The 14207-nt window shown below is 45.5% G+C and overlaps 1 protein-coding gene across 1 annotated transcript in view; it reads left to right on the forward strand.

Annotated features, from left to right (window-relative positions):
* LOC126442698 (uncharacterized) overlaps nt 1-8982 on the forward strand; it is a 53146-nt gene extending 44164 nt beyond the window's left edge. The window contains exon 5 of the mRNA XM_050090747.1: nt 8871-8982. Within this exon, the coding sequence (XP_049946704.1) occupies nt 8871-8982 (112 nt within the window). The remainder of the gene's footprint in view (nt 1-8870) is intronic.
* Nucleotides 8983-14207: the final 5225 nt, after the last annotated feature.

The following is a 14207-nucleotide window of genomic DNA, read 5'->3' on the forward strand; positions in this document are numbered from 1 at the left end:
ATTCTCAGTTCGAACATAATCAACTTTCTTCAGACTAAGGAGCTTATGTGCACACATCAACACGGTTTTGGTAAGCATCGCTTCTGTGAAACTCACCTTTTCCTTTTCTCACATGATGCACTGAAAGCTATGGATGAAGGGCAACAGGCAGATCCCATATTTCTAGATTTCTCGAAAGCATTTGTCACGGTGTCCCATTGCGGGGTGAAAAGTAACTTGAAGAAGAAGAACGAGCATATGGAATAAGTTGAGTGACTGCAGGTTGACACAAGATGACAAAATTTCTAGTTAGTGTGATGAATGGCAGGTGGCTCTTGCTGTAGACGAAAGCGGATGAGTAGCAAAAACGAACCCGCAATATCCAGATACGGCACTCCAAGTGTCCTGCTTACCACAGTCACTTCGTTGAAATATCTGGACGTAATGTTGCGAAGCGAGATGAAATTGAATAAACGTGTGAGGATTCTGGTAGGAAAGGCGAACGGTCGACTTGGGTTTATTGTGAGAGTGCATGGTGTGTGCATGAAAGTGTAAATGGGTTTGTTGAGCTTATTAGTGGTTCGATTACATAGAGTGGCTCAAATAGGTATAGTAAGAAAGTAACACATGACTTGTTGTGCGAAATGTGGCTTGAAGTGAACGCAAAATGTCGAATGGCAGAGTTATATGAGATTAGCATTATTGGGTTTGTGAGACAAGACGGTGATTTGTTAAGCTAGAGGTTTGTAAGGGTACTATGGCAGATGTTAAAAGTTAATGTTCCATGTGCCACTCTTGAGCAAGGAAGAACATTACTTAAAGGCGTATTCACAGAAACAGTACTGTGGAAGGATAAACTTGTGCCAGTACTGTGAGTCCTGGAAAACATGTGCCATAGTAGCTTCACTAAAAACACACAGTACGCCGAAATTGTTGTGATTCGTAATCAATAGAAGATCTCCCATTTGTTCAAATAAAACCTGAGTGAGCAAAGTAAAGGAGTGTCTGTGTGAATTCAGTACCCAGCCCAACGGAAAATCCTGTGATAAATAGTACTACGTGGAGTGATTTTCGTGAATTGTGCATTTACCAGGCACGCGCAGTGTTAACGGCGATTTCCGTGCTGGACGCAGTGGAACCAGAGGCCGCAGCGCCACGAGGGAGGCAGGTGCCAGGTGCAGCCCGCCTGGCCGCAGGGGGGCGCCGGCAGCTCAACACATTCTGTAAACCCGTTTGACGAAGATATGCAGGCCGTGCGCCTCGATTCTGTCAGCGCAGCGCCAAGCCAACCCTGGCCCGCTTTGCATGACGCCACGAGAGCGCGCCGCGGCCTCCTCTTTAGGTGGAGGAGGCCAGAGCCGACACGGGGCGCACTGGGGGCGCTTAGCGGCCCACCCAGACAAGCGTCCTGCACCACCTGGACACGCGTAAAGTCGGTCCGACACAGTGGTCGCCAGCCGAGCCTCGACCCGCTGGAAAGTATCGAACCTCATCGCTCGAAAGCCAGTAGTTAACGGCCCTCGTGCCACCTACTTACCCCCAGGCAGGATCCCGAGTTCCGACCGCAGTTCTGGGAACATTCACAGCCAAGTCCAGGAAATTACTTTCGACTGGCTGTACGAAATACACAGTTCAAACTCAACAGGAAGACGGTCACTCAAAAAACATTACTCCCAGATTTGGATAACAAACTGAGATTATCGCTATCCAATTACCCCAGCCAAGTCAGTCTGAGTCGGAGCACCACTGCCACTTAGCTAACATCACCGAGTTTTCCCTGAGCTACAATTCGCCGTAAACGCCCACACTAATTACCATGCAACATTAGCAGATAACGACAGGAAAGTTCTTAAGCGGTGATGGATGCGCGCAAACGAGAACGCGTTTGGAAACTCGAGAACACTGTGCGTCGCGACACGGAACTCCGCTCCAGAGAGCCCGCGACCCGCCACGTCGGCCACACGGGCGCCGACAGCCAGCTCTCGATTCCCCGAGCCCCGAGCCTCTCCACGAAATCCTTCTACACGTGGGCCTTTCAGCCAATCAGGAGCAGCAGAGGACTGCAAGCCCCACCACTGGCCACTCCCTGCTGCTGCTTACAGCCGCTGCTGTCACGTTCTGGTCTTCAAAAAGGCGAACCAGCGAGCAGATATGGGTGGTCAGGGAATCACCTGTTACAACCCTTTCACTCGTGGGGTATCAAGCATTAACTTCTGCAACCGATATACCTACTAAGGGGTTTCCTCTGATATATCTGGAGACAAGCATTCTCGCAGCCGAAACTGCTTGAACTGTTGTTACATGTACGTAGTTGTTCCACAGCACACGTGTTACTCAGACGATGTCCCCTGCAAAGTGCATCATGCGTTACTCGCGCCACTGTCGTCAAATGCAGCATTGTCAGACCGACTCAGACTTGTGATCGGCAGTCTGCACAACCGCCACACTTGAGACAGGGACGACCAACTCGCATCTGCCGAGGCTAAAGGCACAGAACTCAACGCTGACTGCGACCGTTCTCAAGCAGGGAGTGGGGACTATGGATCGTCCTGTTTCCGATATGCAACAACAGTTTTCAGCGCACCAGACTGAAATAGAGATCTCTGTGTCCACTAGATCTCCAGAAACGCAACGCTACGCGAACTAGCCGAAAACCCGGACAAGAAACCCGAAGTACACAGGCAAAGCCGCCACACACACGATACTCCAATTACAAAAAGTTTACACTCATCCAAATACATCTCACGAAGAAGAAGGTTTACAACTGGTTGGGTGCAGATGGAATTAAAGCACATCTAACACAACTTATGGCACTTCAGCAAACCCTACAATAAACTATAAACTAAGGTGGCAAAGAAACCGCCAAATCGTTGTAACCTGCACTAAAACAGTTGCCTGGACCACCAAGTCGTTCACAAAAAAATCCGAAAAAATTTGCCAACATCACAACACACCCATAAGATATCGAAACCCGAGAGAACAGTTTGAGTTACTTACCGATCTGAAGCAACAGTAACAGAAATCACACCGCACGCCAAACACTAATCAATAGAGAAACCACACAGAGTCACGCTCGCCTTTGTGATAACTAATTTTGACCGTGATACAACAAACGAAAAAACTGAAGGGGACCTAAAGGTACCGGGAAACTAAATCAAAATTCCCCGCTATTCCTTCCAGTCATCTATAGTTACAAAGAACCAACTAACAAGCTACTTGTTCACCATTTCAGAATGCACTGTGTACCTCACAAGGTTGGACTATTTAAACACTACTTCCTCAATAACAGCTACGTCCATATTGCAACACTTTCCAATAAGCCACGAAGAGCTGCGATATAAAGAGAAATGTGAAGAACGGATTCGAGCACATAGAATTTTTAATTGCAAAATAGACCCGAAACAAGAAGCACCAAAATGCAGGAGCTGCAACACTGATAACGTTAATAGTGATGAGAGTTGCAAAGAAAGGCCAAAACAGCCTATCTCAGCAAACAAAACTGAAAACATTAAGCGCATTCATGAAACTATCACGGTCTTCGTCCAAGAATGTCACGAAAACAATCAAACGGAAAACATACTCCGAGTCTTCACTACAGCGCTTCCCAACCTGATATTTGTAGGAAGGGAAATAATAACAGCAGCTTCTAAAAAGCTCCTACTACGTTCTTTGGCGAACACGGATCCACGTCTATATCGCCATATTGATAGACAAGGAGGCCTATGCCCAACCTAGCCTGAGACACCAGGAAACAAGAATTAATCTTCACATTCAAGCCTAAGAAAGATATTGCCACTATCTGCATTGTCAACACACTGCGTTTCTGCTCTAAAAACAAACTCCCTAAAGGCATAGTAAGAGAAGAAGAAGTTGGTATTATAGTCGCAGCACGTACCTCATGAGCAGGTAGAGAAATCAATCTAGATAACTGTATCTGTCACGCAAACCAGACCGTAGTAGAAGCTGAGATAGATGCTTCAGAGGCTTTCATATAAAACACCACAACGATGTATCCTGCCGCGGTACTGCCAACTGATCTCGTGAATTATATACTCTCATTTTGCCCAGCTAAAGGAACAGGAGACTCAGTGCTAGATCTGCGATATTTGCTGAAAAATTGAACAAGAAAGATATTAAACTTGTAGCCATTTTGAATCACGCAAGACTCAGAAATGATCGCCGCCTTTTATCAATCACTATGGCACTTCTATCTTAGAACATATACTACGTATAACATAGCTACCCAGATTCTGAAGCTACACTGAATTTGGCGACTGCATAGCTAACGAATACCTCACATTTATTCTGCTGTGAACCACAAAAACTAGGAAAAAACTTAAAACGATCATAAACTCACGAAATCGGATAGTCGAAAAATTCAGATTGATACGTTTTAACACAAAACCTAACGAATCAACTATTCAAACCACTCCTTAACACTCCTGACGTACATAAGAAACAAACTTTAACAGTAGGGAAATTCTGTAGACCATACAGAACTAACCAAATGGGTATGCTTCGATTGGCTTCAACGTTTTCAATGACCTAATAAGAAGAGAAACCCACCAAATGATGCGCGAGGTAATCACAAGAATTAGGTCCTACAATAGCAGCAGTTTTTGGAAAAAAGTTCCAACAGGTCATAGCACACCATTTGCGAACAGCCATCCTTAATAGCTGATGAGAATGTCATTCATTACTGACGACGTCAAAAAAGTTCCTCAAAGTGCTACAAAAACATTCACGGTCATCCACGGTATCCAAAATTCGATGAAACCGACGAAGAAATAATACTCGAAAATCCGAATGCAACCGCTTAACATCCACTACTTTATAAGATTGACGAATATGAAATGGAAAGAAAGCAGCTCAGAGACTGGAAGCACTGGAAGATAACAAAATAAATCACTCCTTTCACAAGACACCTGCCTCAAACACATCAGACGTTTCTTCATCGCGGCCATAAAACTGAAAATAGTCTCTCTAAAATAGAAGCAAGATAAAATCAAGATGATTTCCCAACCCGAAAGGCCAAAAAACAACACCAAATCATAGGTTACCGTGCTCTCAGTGACAGGGAAAGCTTTCGAGACAGACCAAAGTTATTCAAGGAATAGAGCAACATAATCGCACAAGAACAAGCCGGATTCAGCGGCAACCACAGCACAGGTGACCCGGTCCCAGGACTGAGCAGCAGAGCGACGCAGGCTGAAAGTAACACGGCGGGCGCGACGCCAGCACGCTTTCTCGTGGACGGCGAACGCGCCTTCCATTGGTTGTGGCATGCTGGGCTGCTCTTTGAAACGTTACTTTTGAACTTCCAATGCCAAAGTGTGCAGCTTACTAAAAACGTTGCTGGAAACAGGTAAGTACAAGCGCTGCTTGGTGATCACCATTCGACAAATATTATGCCAGCCGCAGAGACGCCACGTGGGACAGTCACGTCTCCACTGCTACACATCAACAACACGGCTGACATCGCTAAAGATCGAGGAACGAAAGAAGAGCCCTGTACACAGATGACACTGCCTACTGTTGTCAGGGCCCGACATGTGGCAGAATTAACGAGCAGGTGAGCCCCTTCACAAACAAGCAGGAATCATCGATAAGCAAGTCGAGTAGATTAAAATACAGTGGATCCACGAAATCTATCCTTCATCGCCAACCTGTGATTTTCAACTTCCCCTACTTTAAATAAATATGCATTCCTCACGTTATCTTCAGAGGTACTCTGACAGTCAGTTATAAACAATGAAGAAATACGCCAACTGGAAAATAAGATGTTATAACACAGAGAGATGTTGTTGCGCCCCTCAGTGTCAAGACTGGTATTAAAAATAGCTCTCCATTCTACTGTATAACTTGTAGGCCTCTTCATCTCCAAGTACATACTGCAGCCCTCATCCCTCCCAATCTCCTTACTGTATTCACCACTTGGTCTACGATTTTCACCCACACTTCACTTCAAAACTAAATTGGTTACCTGTCGACGTCTCGGAACGTGTCCTACCAACCGACCCTCCATTTGGTCAGGTTGCGCCTCGCATGTTCCCACGTTTCTCGGGAATCAAAACTTATCTTCCCTGAGGTCAGCGTCTACCAGTTTTTTCATTCTTCCGTAAAGAATTTGTGTTAGTATTTTAGAACGATGAGTTATTAAATCGATAGTTCAGTAATTTTCACACCTACCAGCAACTGCTTTCTTTGGAATTGATAACATTACATTCTTCTTAAGGTCTGTGGGTACTTCGCCTGTCTCATACGCCGGGCACAACAGGTGGGAGAGCACCGCCGTGGCCGGCTCTCCCGAGGCTGCCTGTAATCCTGCCACAAGACTGTTTACTCCTTGGGCCTCTTTTCGACTTAGAATTTTCAGAACACTGTCAAATTTTATCTCGCACAGTTACATCTTCCACCTCATTTACATCCATGACCACTTCCCTATCTGTAATATTACCTTCAGTATGATATATATATCTGACATAACTACATTAGCAAAAAACAAACCTATCTGATGTCATGACAGCATAAATTCTAAATAAGATGTAGCTATGCTATTGACTATACAAAGACATAGACCACTACACCATTCAGAAGGACTCCAGTTTCTTCTATATAACATGGCACTTACCTCTGACTTACACGGTTATGTTACAAATCCCTTCGTATCATACTAGAGATTAGTTCCTAAGCATTAGTCTTAAAGACTACTAGTACAATGTAACAGGACACAAAATGCCATAACGATCGACAAACAATCGCAGGTGATGCTTTTTTAAAGGAAGGTTTTAACCCACTCATAAGGCGAATGCCAGGACTCAGCTGTAAGAATAACATCGTCCTCCAATCCACCAGGATTACACGCTGCGTCCAAACCAAATAAGAGCCTCAGATTAAAGATGAACACTGTCACCACATCATTAAGCACATTTCCGTTCAAAGAGTAACACGTTTGCTAGGGCACATTGCTGCTTGTACTAAACTTAAATATTTTCATTTTCACCTCTCCCCTGTCAACAGTGACTGTAATTTGGATCAGCAACTCAGAAACAGACATTCTTTAACAAAGTCAGTCTGAAGTAGTCGACGAATGATCTTGACATTAATCACATTTTATTAAGACCTGACTTATCAGGAGCTGCATTAAGTGATCTTATGTATTTCTAAAACATTAAAACTTAATTACGAAACCTTTTAATTTTCTTGATCGCAAAAACACATTGCTTTACCATTCATTACACGTTTTGGTTGCCAATCAACCATTGTTAGCTTGTAAAAGAAACAATAAACAGGGAATTGCCTTAGATTTAACCAAATTTAAGGAAGTTACGTAGAATTTCGTAATGATATGCCAATCATGGTAAATGCAATGTGGCTATGAATTCTGTAGGCTTGAACGCCATCATCTAATAGCATATCTTGGAACTGTGTAAGTAATTGGAAAGTACCTATCGGGTGAATGTGAATAGTAAACTGTTTTCAGATATTAAAGAAATAAGCAAATAGAAATAATGAAAACATACCATGCTGACTAATGAACCACATTTTCCATAGACTGTTGGTTACACCAACGAAGTTACAGAGTGCAACTCTCAACATATAGTAACAATCGAAACACACTCTTTCGTTAAGAATAAAGGCGCTAGCCCAGCTTAAGAAGCGAAAGTAATTTAAGAAAGAGACACTGTATCTAGTTACTTATATCGGAAATGAGTATGAGCAGAAATTAGTAAGTGTAGCTGCCTTTTTGGCCCTATCAGCTGTTCTCGACCCTGCTTGGTGAGAAGCACTTCTTTAGAAATTCACGATTGTGTCGTCAATTTAAGGACTTACTTAACAACATGCTCAGCAATAGAGCATTTCATATCCATTCTCACAATGACAGATATAGGGTACGTAAACCAAATGATAGTTTACTTCAAATGTCTGTTCTGAGTCCACTACCACTTTGGTCTGTACATGCACAGCTTACCAAAAGTCTTCAAAAAAATTGATTTATGTTGATGGCATTTGCTTGGTGGCTCAGAGCCTCAACGTTTCTGATACTGAAACCTCTTTAGCCACAGATATGGAAGTCTTAGATGTATACATCAAGAAATAGTGGCTCCACCTAAATCCACAGAAAATAATTGTATCTACATTACATCTATGCAGAAGACAGTCAGAGTGCACACCAGAAGACAGATTCAGAGACCAAGTCTCGTTGTACTGCATTACACCATAATACACAGGAACAGCGCTAGATAGAACTCTTGACTTACAAGTAGCACCTAAAGTCAAAACGAGAAAGAACAGTCTTCAAAAATTTGGTGGTATCTTATGGGGAGCTAATGCTCGTGTTATGAGATCCTTAGCTCTAACCCTATCATAAGTGCTCTGTTGCTGAAGATTACTGTTCGACCAGGATCAATAGTGCTCATACTAACAAGATAGATGTCCAACTGAATCAGGTATTATGGGATGTATTCAGAGTACAATCGCTCTAAGACTTCCTGTTCTCAGCATCATCCTACCCCCAGCTCTAAGAAACCAGCTCTCCTAAAGGTCTGGAAGAACATTCTGAAGAATCCTCAGCTGGCCAGTCATCGAGATGCTCCACAGGCAGAACATCAACAATTGAAATCAAGGAAACCCTCATCATGCACAGCAGAGAACCTCGTTGTGTCCTCTTTGATTGTCAACCATTTACGGAAAATTCAGTGGAATCCGTCATCAATAGTCAACAAGCATCTAGTCAAGGACCCATTCATGCAGACAGGATTCGATCTCCCCAGACATCAGTAGAGGATCTTGAAATGGATTAGCAGTGGAGAAGGCTGATGTGCTTATCTCAAGCATGGGGTGAATGTTCTATTTACAGACAATTCAATGACGCTTTCTAAATATTCCAGTTTCAATGGCCTCAGTATTATGATAACAGAAACAGGGTCACATGTTGCAGCACGCTTGAGGCAGCTGCATGTCCTGCCCGCTGCTGTGACGTCACATGATGATCAAATCTAATGCTAATTCCAGAGATCTCTTTATCCTCACACGTGCTGATTCGATTATGTGCATGCTTAATCATCAGGATATGTAATTACCCAGGGGCTGTCTTCTGGATCCTGAGGTGTATGTCATAATTTCATCAAATAATTACATATGATTTATCAGTTATGCTTCTCCCATGGTCTTGGTCTCTGTATCCTGAAGTGAACTGGACTGTGGATACTGAAATAGTACTTACCGACGAGAGTCGCGGCACAGTGTCATTTTCACTATGTCTTCACTGCTTAGAAAGTGTGTTAACTGCCCTGTCGTCGTGCTATGTAATTTTTGTATGTTATTGCACTAAGTCTTGGGATTTCGAGGTCATCTATACAGCTCTATGATATTATCAGTTCATTTCAGAATGCTACTATTTACCAGTACATACATGTTAGCTTATTGTAAAGGATGAGCCAGGCAATAGGAGATTTTACTTTATTATATGAGCCTCCAACCAGTAACTTCATTTTTCCATTGCGGCCAAGCCACGGCCGGCAGCGTTAGCTGCCTGTAAATTCTTTCGTCCCACGGTTTAGTAACAGGAAGTCAGCACCGATGAAGGGCACCTTGTTCACGCGCCTCTCTCATGTGCTGACGAGGTAACGCCGCCCCAGGCGTCGCTTAGCCGGCAACGCTCTGGAAAGTTCCATGCCGCCCGCACGGTTTGCTCGGTCCTGACCAATCACGGTGGAGGAAGCCGCGTGGTGCGTCGAATATACCCGGCCGCCCGTCGCCGGGCCCGCTCTCTTGTATTCTTGCTCACCCGCGAGGCGGATGCGCGCCCTGTAGCATTGAACATCTCCCGCTTCTCCCGGTGCTGCGGCACTGTGGACTTAGTTTTGGCAGACAACCACTTTCGGTAGCTTCGCGAACAATGTTCGCCAAATTGCAAGCTCTGGCTCACCCTCACCTCCCTAGGCCTATGTAGCCCCTTTCATCATGCTTTAGCCAATAAATGGCCTTTCTCTAAAAATTACTCTATTATTCCATAACGCCCACCGCCTGCCCATACCCGCCATCCTGTACAACTGGTGTCAGAAGTGGGATCCGTTCCCGTAGTGACTTTGTCGCTACACTAAATTTCTCCCGGCAAGACGCCGTACACTTCGCGCATGGAATGCGCCAACCGGCCGCCACGTTTGCTCCACGTGGGCCGTGGCTGCTCCACTAAACACGCACAGGGCGCGCGCTGCATCGAGGCAGCCCACGCTAGTCAGCCACGTGAGCTGGACGCCGCCGCGCTGCCCGCTGCTTGAGTTGGAGGGGCCTGCGCTGCGCGACAGGGCCGGGGCGCCGTCATCCGCCGTCGCCGCGCCGCCCACCGTCGCCCGCCGCTGTCAACGACGCGCCAGGGGCCTGCCGCCATCGCCGACCGGCCGAGCCAGCGCCGTCCGCCGCCAACACATTTGCCGCCGCCCACGGGTCCGGACGCCGTCGCCGCCGCCCGCCGACCACCGCTCGCCGCCACTGCACCATGCCGTCGCCGCCACCAATGCGTCGCACCATCGCCATCACCATGTAAGTCGCCGCGATGCTTACAACTATAGCTTCGACGATCTTCCGCGGCTGGATTGAGAATCTTTGTGGCCGTCCTTTTTTTGTAACAATCATTACATTTTTCTGGTCACTAGCGTCCCATAAAATTGTAAACATGGCGATAGGGACACGAGCGACGGAACGGGATACCCCCGTAGATGCATCTGTCTCGCAAGACCCGCTCGAGGCCATAAATGCACAAATGCGCCAGTTATTCGCACAAAATCAGGAGCTACTTGAGCAAAACCGCGTCTTGAAACAGACGCTGGAAGCTAGTGCGCGAACTTCCATACCTGTGGCTAGCTCCACCCCTGTAACAGATGCTCAAACAGAGGCAACTAACACTAATTCTGTCTCTAATACAAACGCCACAATTTCTGCTAACATGGCGACTGTAAGCAATTTTCCTGCGGCTGATTTCATTCCCACCTTTTCTGGGAAGTCCCACGAAAATGTAGCTATATTCTTACAAAATATTCGTGATGTGGGTCGCACGTGTGCCTGGCCGGATGATCTATTGGTCAATGTAGCCAGACTCAAGTTGACAGGGGAAGCCCGAATGTTCATAGAAACAGTGGACGAATTGCGTGACACGCACGAATTTGAAGTATTGGCCCGCGGATTGACTACGCGTTATTCCGATACCAGAGGTACCGCATATTACAGAGATCAATTATCAACCCTTAGGCAGAAGCCTAATGAGGATTTTGATGCCTTTGCAGATCGCAACGAGCAGTGTCTTGTCGTACCTACAAGCTAGGTGAAAATGCCAGTGAAAACAGAATTTTGCGCTCAGAAGCCGAAGCGCGTGCAATTGATGCATTTGTCCGCGGTATTGACCCCCGCATCGGAGGAGAAGTCAAAGCAGCCTCCCCCACTTCTCTGTTTGAAGCTGTTCGTTTGGCAATGCTTCGCGAAGAGGTGTTGCGTTTTTGCGCTGCCGCCCCGCGCCCATCGGACCCAGTACCGGTCCCAGCAAAAGAAGTATTTTGTCAGCGTTGTGGGAAGCCTAACCATACGGCAATGCGCTGTCGCGCGCCGTATTGCACTATTTGCCAGACAGTAGGTCATGCTAATAATGTTTGCTCCACAAAGTCACCATTTTCAAATCAGATGCGCGGCCACCGCCGCAACGCGGGGTCGAATCAGGGAAACGCTTGGGGGGCAGGTTCCGCCACCCACCCGCGCCCCCGACAAAAATAATACACCCGGTTAGGACCGAAAAATGTAAAGAGGTGGAACACGTTAGTCTATTTGGCGTACTCGGGAACAAATCAGTTAGAATTTTAGTTGATACTGGTGCTCAAGTTAGTGTATTGTTTGTGGAGAAAAATGATCGAAGGGTGTTACAGCCACCCCGGTACAATATCAGTGGCCTTGGAGAGGAAGTAATTGTCCCTGCAGGTTCGTGTGTAGTGAATCTGCAAATAGACGGTGGTAAATACAGTCAGAGGATGGAGGTAGTGAGGCTAAAGAAGGGTGAATTTGACATCATACTAGGGAATGACTTCCTGCACCGTTATCAGGGGATAGTGGACTATCGAACGCGAACTGTGCAGTTCGGCGAAGCAATTCACCGATTTGGCAGTGCGCACCCCCGTCAGACGCGAGGGAGCTGCGAAAGGCGCCGTTCACAGTCTCCCATGAAACCGCAGATGTGGGCGATAAAAACCACTGACCCTGTGAGGATAAAAGGCGGAAGTGGAAAGATTCTCTGGATAGATGTCAAAAATCAAGAACAGCCTAATACAGACATTCTGGTTGACCCGCTCACCCAGAATGATGTTTTAGATCGTCAGTCAGTACATATAAAGAGAAGTATCTGCCGACCGGAAAGGAGACAGAAGGGTTTTGCGATACCAGTAAGTATAGATAATTTTGGTGTAGAAGATGTTGTGATACCGAAGGGTACTATTGTTGCCAGTGGTCAGGAAATTTTTGAGGAAATAACAGGAGCTGAGAAGCAGCGAAATAAAGATAAGAAAGGAAGGAAAGGAAAGAAATGTTCGACGATAAGGAGTCAGTTAGCAGAGAAGTTAGTTCATTTAAACAGTGAGGAGAAAAGGATGTTGCAGCCGGTATTAGAGGAATTTTCGTGGTTGTTTGAAGAGAGGCAGTTTCTACCGGCTACGGATTTGGTTCAGCACGAAATTCCGACCGGAGAAGCTCGGCCAATTGCACAAAAACCTTACCGCATACCATATCATTTGCAGTCTGTAGTTGAAGATACGATTCAGCAGCAATTAGCTGCAGGAATCATACAACCCTCCTCGAGTGCGTGGGCGTCTCCCGTGGTCGTTGTGCCAAAGAAATCAGTAAATGGGGAGAAAGCCTATCGCCTATGTGTCGATATGCGGGCAGTAAATCGGGTAACGACACCAGACACATATCCGTTACCGCGCATTGATGAAACATTGGACCGATTGGGCAACTGTAAGTATTTTACCACCCTTGATTTGCGTTCTGGGTACCATCAGATCCCTGTTGCACCCCAGGACCGCCATAAAACTGCTTTTGTTGTACCTACAGGATTGTATGAATTTGTAAGGATGCCATTTGGATTGAGAAACGCCCCTGCCACTTTTCAAAGATTTGCAGACTTGCTGCTGCGTGGGTTGAAACCTACAACCTGCTTGGTGTATTTAGATGACATTATTATTTTTTCTAAAACGATAAAAGAACATGCAGAAAGACTGAGGGACGTTTTGCAAAGGTTAAAAGGAGCTCATTTGAGTGTAAAATTAGAAAAGTGTGCTTTCGCCCAGTCACAAGTACAATATTTAGGTCATATAATAAGTGGAGAAGGTGTCAAACCGGACCCCCGTTTGACCACCGCAGTAAAGGAATTCCCAACACCGACAAATGTCAAAGAACTACAGTCATTTTTAGGCCTTGCAAACTACTACAGACGTTTCGTGAATAATTATGCCACCCTTGCTAAGCCCCTGACTAATTTATTGAAAAAAGGAGTTAGTTTTATTTGGACCAAAGAATGTGATAAAGCTATGCAACAAATTCAACATGTTTTAACTAGAGCCCCTGTACTAGCGTACCCGGATTTTGAAAAACCATTCATACTGTCAGTGGACGCCTCAGATTATGCTGTAGGAGCCATCCTGTCACAAGAGATAGATGGCGAAGAACGACCAATTGGTTATGCGTCTCGACAGCTTAATAAAGCAGAGTCAAATTACAGCACAACTGAGAAGGAACTACTAGCACTCATGTTTGGTGTAACTTATTTCCGATGTTATTTGTATGGGAGAAAATTCACTGTCATCACTGATCACGCCGCGTTACAGTGGATGTTGAGCTTAAAAGACCCTAGTAGTAGGCTAACTCGTTGGGCTTTGAAATTGAGCGAATTTGAGTATGAGGTGAAACACAAACCGGGCAAGTTACATCAGAACGCCGACGCATTAAGCCGAAAGGTCAGAGTGATCGTAGCTAATGACGTTTCTATTGAAGAATTAAGGGAGGCACAGCAAAGAGACGTCGAATGTCAGAAATTGTGGCTTTGCCTGAATTTTCCGTTGAAGATGGAATTTTATATCGAAAGACCCACTTGGGTAAACAGACAGTAATCCCGAAAGAATTACGTTCCAAGATTATCACACAGTGTCACGATAGCCTGCAGGCATGTCATAACGGCCTTCGCGCCACAA

Source organism: Schistocerca serialis, unplaced genomic scaffold, assembly GCF_023864345.2.
Source record: "Schistocerca serialis cubense isolate TAMUIC-IGC-003099 unplaced genomic scaffold, iqSchSeri2.2 HiC_scaffold_1401, whole genome shotgun sequence".
Classification (NCBI taxonomy): domain Eukaryota; kingdom Metazoa; phylum Arthropoda; class Insecta; order Orthoptera; family Acrididae; genus Schistocerca; species Schistocerca serialis.